A 12,141-nucleotide genomic window follows, 5' to 3' on the forward strand; every position below is an offset into this window, starting at 1 on the left:
AAGGCATTCATCTGCTACAGCATTGAACTTGGTATTTACTTAAGTAAGCAGTACTTACTTGGTAGATACTTAAGTAAGCAGTTTTTCTTTTTTTAACTAGAAGTACCAAGTCTTTAAAATGTGTCATTGATTCAGTGGAAAGAAATACGGGCTGCTTGTTAATGGCAGAAGAGAACAGGTACATAAAAACCATGTTTTTTATGTAATGCCAGGGTTGAAATCTTAAGCTTTGTTGGTGGGTTGAGCTGCCACAGGGCTCCTGCTTTGTGCTGAGGGCTTAGCACCTCCTGTTCAGGTCCAGATCCTGCTCTGCCCTTGCACCCCACTGGCTCCCAGGGCCACCCGCTGCCCCTGCTCGCCCTGGCAAAGCCATTGCTGCGTGCAAACGCAGCCCTGGCCTGCGCACCCCCGTGCACGTCTGCCCTTGCTGCTGGGGAACTGCCACCCTGCAGTGTGGTGAGGATGTGGGCTGTGGAGTAAGAGCTTACGTGAGCCTTATCTTGGTATTTTTCTTCCAGGCATGAACAAGTCCCTCCTTCCCTTGCTCTCTGGGTGGTCTGGTGCTACCTGTGCCCTCCCTTGCCCTCCTGGTTGTGGAGGGACTGTCAGTGCAAAGAAACAAATCCCTTCCCAGCTTTGGTCCTTCTTCCCAGTGGACAGGATGAGGGATTTAGGATAGGGTGGTGGTGCACGTGTCCTTCCTAAGGGGTTGCGAAGGAGTGGCTCAGTGCAGGGGGCAGGAGTCAGAGGAGCACAGAAACCCAAATACATCACAACTTACCCCAGAAAATGGGTGGTTGGTTTTTTTTGTTGGTTTTTTTTTTTTCTCTTTTTTATTTGTCACTGACTAGGAGCAGCAATCGTGGCAAAGGGGAGCTGAGAAGTACAACACCACACTCAGGAAAACGGTATGAAAAGTACAAAAATAAGGAAGCCTATATATAATATAATTGCAGTCAATTACTAAAAATAAATATTGTAATCACAAAATAACAACATCAGGTGAATCTACAGTCACTCATTTCTGCTAGCAGCTGAACAGTCTTTGGCTTTATTTAACTCCCCCTGCCCCACACAGAGCCAACACCCACATTAAGATGCATTTTCTTTGCTTCAGGCCAGAAAGACTCCAGACTTGTCAGGGATGTCACAAGGCAAATAATTTAACTCTTTCTCATTCCAAATTACCTTGTGACTAGGAATTGCCTCTTTGGCCTTCAATGACCACTTTTCTACCAGAGCAAGCAAAATGATCTGTCAAAAGAAGGTATTTTCCTCTCTTTATCTGCTGGAGGGGAGGAGATTGTGGTGAGGTGGGGGACCAAGGCTCCCCCCATTCCAGTTTATTTTGCTGCTGTCCTGTGCCTCACCACCCATTGCATGGGGATTTGTGTTTTTTGTCACTGTTTTACACCTGTCCCCACTCCCCTCCCACGAACTGAACCTTTTCACCCTCTTATCTCTGTCAGATAGCCTGGCCACATTTGGATTGCCTGATAAGAGACTGCAGCACAGAAGCACCAAGTTATCTCAGGTCAAACTACTTCTGAGCTGCTTCCAGGCCAGAGATCTGTGCGTCTCGGGTACTCCTCAGACTGGGTGACTGAATATGATGCTTCTCCCTACGCAACCTTTGCCTCCAAGAAGGGAAGAGGCAAATTCCTGTTGCAAGGCTTAGTAATTTGCTGCTTGTGTATAGACATATTAAAAAAAAAAAAAAGCAGTAACAATAAAATCCTGTCCAAAGTACCAATGAGGAGAGAATTGCCAGGGAGGAAAGGTCAGTGTCTCCAGTGTAGCAGACCTGTTCTCCTGCTGCCAGCATGGCCAGAGAATGTGCCAGCACAACAGCAGGAGTGCAAAGAAAATGCATCCTAATGGGAACAACCAAGCAAAACAAAAGCCATCCTAAATCCACAAAGCAGCGTTTCTTACTGGAGGAAAGAGACAGACTGGGCAAGTCAAGTTGATCAGTCTGTCCATCTCTCCCTACATATAATAGATTTGATCTTCCCTTCATATCAATAGTTACGATTCAATCTTCCCTTCTTCATTTTAAACACATTCACGTAACATCCCACGGCAACATTTTGGTGTGAGGTTACAGTCCCACTGAAGTTACAATCAGACTGTACAGCAAACATCTCTGCTGCTCATCCCCTTTGAGACAAAAAGGAGCACAAACTTCTCAAAGTGTTTAATAAAAACCTTTCTTACAGCCAAGGGTATATCTGCAATCACAGGTTAACATGGGTGTCTTGTAACGCTTCAAGTATCGCTTTTTAACTGGGAACATTTCAGACACTGCTTTATTCTGAGTCAAAGCAAAGGGGAAGCAAAAGCTTTCAAGCTTTACAGGAGCCTCGTGGATATCCAGGTGGGTATCCATCTGACCAAGCCCAGCCAAAAATCCTCCCTGACCTCACAGAAAGTTTAGATCCATATCCTCGAGCTTCAGCACGTGGCTCCCTTGCTTTGCCAGCCCCACAGTGCTGCTGCTACCGCTACCCCCGAGACCAGATACTGCAGGACAGACCAAAAGCAGCTGTAGCTCCAGGTAACTTGTACTGCCTTTACTTCCTCTGTTCCAGGAGAAAAGAAAGCGCTCAGCAATTCACCACCACCCTGTGAGCTTGGGGCTAGTCCTTCCTGCTGCTGTAAAGTCACAGCCCGTCCTTTGCTGCAAAGAAAGGCAAGGCGAGCAAGGTTACCCTGCTCCGCCTGTCCTTGCTAACCAGGTACTTAACTACCCACGTTTTCTTCTCACCCTTTTAGTCACCCGCTCCACAATTTGCTGAACTGGAGCCTGAATCAGCTACAAAACCAGGGCTGCCCCATAGTCCCAATCTTTCCTACTCTCCCACCAAAACTACAGTTGTATACAACTTAGCTTACTAACCGATGAAGACACTACCTATTTCAAAAGGGGTACAGCTGGATAAAAGTTAAAAAACACAGCCACTAATGCAACCTTCTGCACGGTGCAGCAGGTAAAAACATTTCTGTTTCAATTTTTCAGTAGGCAAAATGCTGGTCTTCTCAGGAAAGAATCACACACAACTGCTTGGTACCATATTAGAGGATTTCTGTATCTTTCAAAAATTTATTCAACATCTTCTAAAACTTCCACTAAACTTGGTTTCTTACATCGTTTCTATACACAGTCAGATTTTATTTGTTATAATTGTCTTGAGGCTTATAAAAAAATAAGCATTTAAAATGCCCAAAGAGTAATTTTGCTTTAAAATTGTGCTACTGAACTTGACCCCCAACATAGAAGAGATACTTTTGGTAATGAGGTTATCCCAAGCAGTATAAAAATATACATAAAAATAGACAAAAACTCTATCCTCCAAACTGAAGGTCTGTTTGTGGGAATTATTATTATTTTTTGTACATCACTGGAATTTCATTATCTTCTGCTAAATATTTACAGAAACATACCCACCCCCATCTGTATGCCTCTGCCCACTCAGGCAGAGAACTGCAGCATTTAGTTCATCCGCAGGCTTTTCTGTTGGCAAAAATTAATCACTGCTTTTCACCATGACACACAAAGTGATGCTACGGGCACGTTCGTCCCCGGGAACGTTCGCCGACAGCCCTGAGGATGCCAAATGGAAATGAGGTGACCCCAATTATTGCCGCTAACTTCATCGAGCGAGTTGAGCTCACCTTTGCCAGTGCCTCGCTGCGAGCCCATGCGCACCGTCAGCACTCGAGCGCACGTGCCTGTGCCCAGTGTTTGTTGGACCGGGACAGTGGCGTGAGGGATACGGGCTCAGACACAGGTCCCTGCAGGGCCCTGGGTTATTTCACCACGCGCTGCAATAGGAAGTGATGTGACCTTCCAGAGCAAAGCAGGCTGGGGAGGGCAGGGGGACAAAATAAAACCTCTCCTTGGGTTAAAACCAGCCTAATCCTCAAAGCTTCACTGCAGGGCCCCACTGCTCCTGTGCATCGCATCCCTGGCTTTCTGATTTCCCTTTTGTTCTGGTGATAAATTCAGAATGCCCAAACCTCTTGTACAACTGTCCTCAGGAATTTGGGTCTCTTTCTCCAGTCTACCCCAAGAAAATTTTAAATTAAAAAAATAACACAAGAAAAAAAAGAAAATAAGTACTCTGTAGCATTCTTAAATGACATTAAAAGGTGAAGTCAATTCTAAGCAATATAACCCCCCCCAAGACTATGTACATAAAAAGACTTAAGATCTCTTGAAACATAAATATACAGTGTATAAATCCAGGTGTCACCTAAAAGGCTGAAGACGCAGAACTATTTCACAGACAAAAAGCAAACCAAACTCACCGCGCCAAGTGTAGACACACGGCCACGACATTTGAGTGTGTGTGTATTTGCAGGGAAGACACCGACCCATCTTGGTGGTGGTTCCTTGTATCCGCACATAGACCAGGGAAGGGTGCTAGTGGTTTCCAGGGAACGTAACACAACCGTACATACATGCCACATTCCTACACTCTATTTAGGGTGCGGGTGAGAGGTCGGGAAATGGGATTAGACCCTGAGTCCCCAATTATTTCCAGGCACGTGCTCTGCTGGAGCAGTTAAAGGAGCACCTCTAACTTGGATCCAGCAGGTTCTTTAATATTGCTCACCAACAGAGATACTTGGTATCTCTCAGTGCAGACTCAGAACACACCGGCTGAAATTCTGCACCCTGTGCTTTAAGAGTTACCATGACTTTCATGGAAATAATACAGCCTTGATCAGGGTAAAAGACTAATGGAGGTCTTTAGCCCAATCTTAAAGAGGTTTGCTTTCTACAGCACGGACACGCTACGACTCCGACATACATAAATAGGTACTAGTTACTGTAAAGTGACAATGCAGTGTCTTAATTATTCTAGCATTATCCTTTCTGCTGTTAGGGAAGATATGAGAGCGGCTAGGAGATGTGGGGAGGAGAGCTGGTGTTTGACGGAGGCTGCAAGTGGAACAGGTCCAGCTCTAACTGGAAGTATAGGTAGACAGCCAAAAGACACTTTTAGCTTTACTTGATACGCAGTTTTATGGCATGCAATAAAACTCCTAAGACAACACTTGATACAAAGCACACAGCATCTCCAGTCCCACTGGTGGTATCTCAAGAGAACAAGTAAAGCTAAGAGTCTGCTTGCGAGGGGAGGCCACGTGTGTGTGTGTGTGTGTGTGTGTGTGTGTACGTGTGTACGGAGGAAGGGAGGGAGGGACCGGGCAGGGAAACGTCCTGTTTTGCTGAAACCAAGCTCTTCGGCAAACCTCCTTCCTTCTATCGCTGGCCAGCCTCCCGGATCCGGCAGGCCACCGCCGTGATGAGCGCTGCGCCCTTGCCGCTGCCGTCTTCCGACTGGAGGAAGGTCACTTCGCACTTTGGAGACAACTGCTTCACTGTTTCGTGCATGACGGTGGAGAAGCTGGGGGAGGCAAGGAAGAGGTGCTGATTTAACTTGCCTTGGGCTGAAGGTGCCAGCCCCACAAGGAACAAACCACTTCACACCTATCATCATAGCTGCCTTCAACAGAGTCTCAAACAGTGCTACAGACACAGAGGAGAAAGATGGATGGAGAGAGAGCTGCTGGGTAGGAGGTAGTGGAAAGCATAAGTCTCCATGCTTCAGCCCAAGTCCACAGTTAACACAACATAATCCTGCTCTCCCTCCACTTAGGACTAAATCTGACCCCTTCTCTAGTCCCACCAAGCCCCAAGAGCTTAATAGCCCTGACCAGCCACACCTGGGGGGATCTTGAGAGCCCTCCCTCTACCCATGGGCCCGTGAGCCCTATTTAAGCTCAGCCCTGTGCCTTTAGTCCTTGTCTGAGCAATGTTGTCCTAGGAGTACCAGCCTTCAGCTCAGGCATTGCCCTATTTTTGCTTGGCTGTGGGCCTTCTTGATCCAGACCATAGACTGACTTATTGGTTTACACCTGCTTCATCCCCGTGATTTTGCCTGATGATCTGGACTCCTGGTTGAACCTGGTCACCATCTCTGCATCAGCCCGACCTTAGGTACTGGGGGACCAGGTCCTGGTGCCCCATCCTTTAGGGAGCAGCTGGCTCCTGCTGTGCCTTGACAGTTTAGATCACTCTAAAGAGTGAGACCTTAAAATAACTCCTCTCCTCTCCTCTCCAACTACCCTTTGAAGCTTTTCACACTGGCTCTTACTTAGCAACCCATCTGCCCAAGATGGGCAGGTGCACCAGCTTGGAAGACAACCGCGCATCACCGAGCAACTCACTGAGGGTGCAGCTTGTAGAGGGTCCCATCCACACCGACCGTGACCTTGAGGAAGTCCAGCCCACGGTTCTCCCGGATCTTGTCCACCACGGCTGCCATGCCAGCCCCACAGAGCTGAGCTGCCCGCCGGGCCACCACCGTGCACACCTCCTTCACGATGATGCTGTCGTCGCACGTGGTCTCCAGGCCGAGGTGCTGGAGGATGGAGCGGACTTGGAGCAGGGCCAGGCAGTCGCTGGGGAGGACACGAGGGCCAGGCATCGTTAGGAGATGGAGCAACTTGGATGTGTGGCTTCCCCTTTCTTATCTACATCCTGCAGAGCCCAGGGACTTGCGGCTTGGGTGACACTGACTGGAGGGGCTCCACAGCTCCCCTCTAACCTCAGCTTCCAGACCTGGATGTGGCGCTGGTGTCACATCCTCATCAGTGAGGCTATTTCAGGACAAAGCCATTGACTGGGAGCAAGGCAGCTATTTAACCTGTGGCCCCTCTCTGTCTGGGGCAGAGGATAAGAGGTGTCTGTGTTGCCAGCCCCAGACAGTTTCCTTGTCTCTCAACACGAGTGCTGTCAGAACCACGTGGATTTTGCTGACTTATCAGCGTTGTATCACCCTGTGTCATCCTGGCTCCAGACTGAGTGCTTGGCGCTTCTCCCACAAGCCCTGGGAATGTTCTCCCCAAAGTACATCTCTGCTCTGATCTGCAGCTGCAAGGCCAGTCGTCACCCCTCCTGTTGGACCTCACCTTTCTATCTGGGACAGGAACTTGGTCTCAAAGATCCCTCTGGTCTTCAGCCTCTCTGAGATGCGTCCCCGGAAGAGCAGCCCTCGCTTGGTGAAATCCATCAGGATGTTTCGGACGATCTCCCCCAGGTACATCCCGCTGATCATCTTCTCAAACCTGGGAAGGAGAGGGCAAGGCTGGACATCAGGACGAGAAGGGATACTGGGTCTGGATGGGGATCCCAGCTCTGCCAGATGCCTTTGACACAAACCCCTGGCCTGACACCCTGGAGCAAGTCCAGCAGCAGAGTCCCCACGCTGCGGGCAGGGGACAAGGGACACATCGGTGTGTTGCAAAACCAGACTCTGCCCTGTTCATCGTCCCCTGATGCTCCATCAAGAGGCTGGTGGGGCACCACTGAACTGTTCCTGGACACCCAGCCCCATGGAGGGTCCCTTCCCAGCCCCCCCAAAGCCACCACATGTGGTGGTGCATTTCTTTCCCCCTCTCCAGGCTGATTTATGAACTCAGGAAGGCTCGCTAAGCCTTTGCATAAGTGTAATGAGTCGGGCAGTGAAGCAACCCTTGGCTGTGCCAGGAACAATTACCCAGCTAAGACAGGGAGATATGCCGTGCATCTCAAGGACTCCTGCTTGCCGGGCGAAGGCAAAGGGATGGGAGTAGGGATAGCCAGTTCTCATAACAACCTGCAGGCAGTTCTCTTTCATAACAACCATGAGACATTACAATCCTCCCCTGACAATCTTGGAGCATCCCGAATCTATGTTTTGAGTTATTCTCCAACGGTCTCAGAATTTTCCAGCACAGCTGGGATTCTAGCAATTTGTTAATGATGAAAGTCAATCATCTCCCAAACCTATAAACAGCGGTGCTGAGTGAGGCCCTTTGAGCTCTCCTGGACCGCAGCAGGCTGCAACCAGCATCTCCCTCCAAGTGGGATGCCTCTCGGAGCTTGCAAACTTTCTGGTTTGAAAAAATCAGAGGTCTGTTGCCGAAAGCCGACACAACCTGGGCTGATTCTCTCCGCTCCTTGAGGCTCAACCCTTCACCCGTTGAGACAAATGCCGAAGCGTTCGATGTGAATATTTTCACTGACCTCGAGGAGAATTTTTAACAGGTATGCCTCTTTCTACTCTCTTTCTACTCTCTTTTTACTCTCTTACACGTATTTCTTTTAGTGTCTTTATGCATGCATGTGTACTAATGTGAATAGTCCATAGTAAGTAAGTTAGAGCAAATATATTATAAGATATAAGTTAATACTTTCAAATTTATACTTAATTTACTGTCATGATTTTTATTCAACTGTGAATGAATTTTAGGCTGCTATTATAATCCCTTTAGACACAAACCGTTGCTCAAGTCTGGGACTAGGAGTTGATCCAGCTGCACCTAGACTCCAACAGGAGTTTAGAAAGCAAGGGGTTCTTCTCTGAACCTCGTGACTCAACGGGAGGGTCTTAATTACCCTTTCCCACATTCCCTTTTACCCTATTATGTTTTTGGTCCCTATATACATAAGTTTAGTTTGATTCTGATTTAATTTTCCTGTGTGCATTTTATCCATCTACTAAGTAATAGAGTGAACCTTGCCAACGAATTCTGTGAAGTCACACTTTTACACAAATTTCTATTAAATCATTTTTCTATTGCTAATACAATTGGAGGTCATTCTTTAAGTGATCTGAACCCCTCTCTTATTTTTAATTCCCCCGCGACACCACGCACCTTTGCTTCCCAGGGTTGAGAGACAGCTCATCCACCGCCACGTCAAACTCCGTCCGTATGTCGTCCAAGCACCCATTGTCACCAAACGCCCCCCATTCCATGTTGACACACATCCTGCCCTCCTCCCCTTCCACCAGCTCCACGTTCCTCATCTCCTCCATGTAACAGGCATTGCTGCCTGTGCCTGCGGAGAGAGAAGTATCTTTCAATGGGGCTGTCGGAGAAGTGGGGCACAGAGGCAAGATAAAAGCCCTCAGACAGCTTCTGCAGCCAGGAGCACCCCAAAGGGACAGGTTTGGGACCGCGGGCGGAGGAACTCCCTAAGAAAGCTTCAGTCCTCACCGACTATCAGCCCAACTTCGCAATACGGGTCTTCGTACCCACAGGTCATCATGGTGCCAACTGTGTCATTTACCACCGCGACCACGTCCAGGTCGAATTCCTGCAGAGGGATGGGATTGCATGGGTATTCCTGAAGGACACAGCTTGCTACATCTGCTCCCACAATTGGGAAAGGACCAGTCTGCTGAGCATGGGAGTCCTCCTGGCACCCACAGACTTCCTGCAGCCCCACACGTCTGCAGGTGGACGCTCAAACCTCAAGACACAACTGCAGAGGAGCTGGCATGCAGGGATGGCCCTGCCAGAGGCAGCCCCCAGGGCAGGAGCTTTGGGTGGTCTGCACTGAGGAGACAGGCATGGTGTCCTCCTAACTCACAGCGAGACAAGTCTGCTCCAGCCCTGGCCAGAAGCCAGCTCTTAGCTCCGGGGTCTGAAAATCCAACCTCTAGCGATGACTAAGGGTGGCTGTTAAAATTCAGACACTCATTAGCCCGGGGCTCAGCCCATTAATTTGCTTTACAGGCCAATTAAAGATGCCAAAGACAGCCGGGATGTGGGAGCAAGCAGCCAGCTTCTCACAGCTACGTGGATACTTACCTCTCTCCTGTGAATTGCCTCCTTCAGCAGGTTCACCACATCTTCTCCTTCACAGCCAGTTGCCTTGAAACCTTTTGTCCACTTCAGGAGAATCCCCTGTTGTGGAAATACCCCACAGTAAATCACCCAGGTTGCTGGGTGGGAGGGACAGCAACCCCACGTCCACCGGCTCTCGGTGGGCACTGCCCAGCACGTGGAGGTCAGATCCTCACGTGCGGAGGATGCCTCAGCTGGGTTGTCTCCAGAGCTCAAGGGATCTGCATGTGCTTTGATGCAGCAAGGGGGCTTTTCAGAAGCACCGCCAGCCCTGAGCTCCTGCCTTCCCCCTCTCTTGGGTCCCTGTCTGACATGCCATGTGGTCAGTGGTGCTGGTACATAGAGTTTCCAGTGTGCTTTGGCTTTTCAGCCAGCCCTGGGTACCGGACGTGTATGCTACCACGTGGGTTGGGGTTACCTCATCCAGGTTGTTCTGCTGGCAAGGGAAGGAGAATGTGAATCCAAGCGGGAGCGATACGCCCTTCATTCCCATGTATTCCAGGAAGTCGGAGATGCAGTGGACAATGTGGTCGAAGAGCTGGGTGTGCAAAGCCAAAAGGAGAAGTTACCATCGCAGAAAGAAACTCAGCTGGATGCCAGCCCGCCTGACCTACTGGAGATGTTGATCCATTCCCAAGCCAACAGGGCTTTGAACAGACCAGGATGCTGTTCAGCTGTGCCGTGTGAGGTGAGCAAGCCCAAAACAGCTCCTTTTTCATCCTCTTCCCCACAAACAGTGTGGTCATATCGCTGTGATACCTCCACCTTGCAGGTCCCGTACTGCGCCCAGAAGGGAAGGAGGGGCTAGCGGGGAGGTGAGCAGCTTCCCAGGGGTGACACAGGAATCCGGTCACTCTGCAACGTATCCCCAGAGCCCGTCTGCTAGAAATACTCCCCAGTCCCTGAGCACTGCCTGGAGTGGTTTGCAAAACTCTTTCCATCTGCAAATAAGACTCTGAAGATGTCTCTCATCACTTCTGTTGTGGTTTCTCTAGCTGGGAAACAGGGATGATGCTTATCTGCCCTTGCGGAGTGTGTGGGATTTGGGGAGGTTCAGTGATGTCTGAGACTAATGCAATTTCTAGCTTTAAAACCAGTCTCAAGCTTCCTAAAGCACATTTCAAACTCCCGAGCCTTGGGCAGAACTCGCTGCTCTAAAGGCAGGAGAGCACCAGCCTTCTCCACTCCTGGTTTTGCACCCTGGAAAGCAGAGCAAGGCAAAAACAGTTCCTGTGGTCAGCCAGCACTACTGCCTGCCACTTCTGCTGCCAGGGAAGATGCCCCAGTTTTCCACCTTCAGCTGCCCATCCTCACCTCCTCTCCCGTCCCCTGCATGATCTCCACTGGGATGGAGTAGATCTTGTTGTGCATCTCGACACCACGCCTCATCCCGTTCCTGACGCGCACCAGCAGCACACGGAAATTGGTACCTCCCAGGTCCAGGGCGAGGAAATCTCCTTTTTCTGAAACCCAAGAGAGAACCGTTAGGAGAAAGATCCTGACAAGGGGCATCCTGAATGGGGCACAAAGCTGATCCAAATCTGCCCTCTTCCTGGGAGAAGACCAGGAACCAAGACGTGGCTGGGAATGGAGAACAGCAGGTACACGTAGGAACATGATGGAGAGGTTTGCTCCAGACTTGGGGAGATCACAGGGCTTCAAGCCAAGGGGCAGGCGCACACCCAAGCCACCGACAGAACTGGGAGCACAACCCAGGACAATGGTGGTAAGAAACCTGGGGCAGTGAAAACCACAGTGAAAGCCAGGCTTTGTGTTAAGCCAAGTGCAGAACGTCCTGGAGGCTCAGCCACTTTTCCCAGTACCATACTGGAGGGTAAAAAGCTTTGCGCCACTCCCACCACGAAGAGACAACTGGCCATGGCAAAGGTCCCATCCCTTCCCGAAGCGGTGCAGATGTTGGGAGTAGCGATGCTGGCTCTTTGCCCTACGCAGGACATACGTGGGCTTATACACGGGGTATATCACCTGTCCCATCTGGAGTTGAGCACACGTAGGTGGGAAGCATTTTCACCGCTGCCTCTGCGTGCGTCTCCTTGCCCAGCCCCTTCTCCATCTCTATCCTCATTCTTTGCTTCACCTCCAGGAGCTGCTCGTGGCTCAGCTTGAGCGCCTCCAAAATCTTCTGCCGTGCTTTGTGCTGGGCGGCCAGTCTGTAGGCCACCGCTGTCACCATGGCTGCCCCTTTGCCACTTCCATCTTCTGACCGCACGAAACGGATCTCGCAGTCCGGTAGCAGCTTCCGCACTGTCTTATGGAGGCGCCGGGCAAAGCTACGGAGGAGGAAAGAGGACCTGAGTATGCCACCGCAGGTGATGTGACCCTCTGGGGTTGTAAACGACTGGGGCCCCTTTGGGATCCAAATATCCCGGGGGAATATTTGGAGATGCTCTGCTTGTGCCAAGCTTTATCCGCTGCCGGCAGGAACAGATTTGT

At 50.0% G+C, this 12,141-nt stretch overlaps 1 protein-coding gene and 1 long non-coding RNA gene across 4 annotated transcripts in view; one reads left to right on the forward strand and one right to left on the reverse strand.

The window, feature by feature from the left end:
• The first annotated feature begins 62 nt into the window (after positions 1 to 62).
• On the forward strand, positions 63 to 572 carry LOC121233744. Its single transcript, XR_005933822.1, has 2 exons — positions 63 to 178; positions 519 to 572. It is a non-coding gene; the product is annotated as an uncharacterized LOC121233744 (long non-coding RNA).
• A 4,441-nt stretch (positions 573 to 5,013) lies between these two features.
• Positions 5,014 to 12,141, reverse strand: part of HK2 (hexokinase 2) — a 33,412-nt gene continuing 26,284 nt past the window's right edge. For 2 of the 3 annotated variants that reach the window (XM_030034736.2, XM_030034735.2), the window contains exons 10-18: positions 11,674 to 11,978; positions 11,002 to 11,150; positions 10,106 to 10,225; positions 9,652 to 9,747; positions 9,055 to 9,154; positions 8,713 to 8,896; positions 6,985 to 7,140; positions 6,241 to 6,474; positions 5,014 to 5,417 (exon numbers count right to left, since the gene is read on the reverse strand). In XM_030034736.2, the coding sequence (XP_029890596.1) occupies positions 5,273 to 5,417; positions 6,241 to 6,474; positions 6,985 to 7,140; positions 8,713 to 8,896; positions 9,055 to 9,154; positions 9,652 to 9,747; positions 10,106 to 10,225; positions 11,002 to 11,150; positions 11,674 to 11,978 (1,489 nt within the window). In that variant the 3' untranslated portion in view covers positions 5,014 to 5,272. The remainder of the gene's footprint in view (positions 5,418 to 6,240; positions 6,475 to 6,984; positions 7,141 to 8,712; positions 8,897 to 9,054; positions 9,155 to 9,651; positions 9,748 to 10,105; positions 10,226 to 11,001; positions 11,151 to 11,673; positions 11,979 to 12,141) is intronic. The other variant, XM_030034737.2, reaches the window with a different exon arrangement.

This window comes from Aquila chrysaetos, chromosome 13, assembly GCF_900496995.4.
Source record: "Aquila chrysaetos chrysaetos chromosome 13, bAquChr1.4, whole genome shotgun sequence".
NCBI classification, from domain to species: Eukaryota; Metazoa; Chordata; class Aves; order Accipitriformes; family Accipitridae; genus Aquila; species Aquila chrysaetos.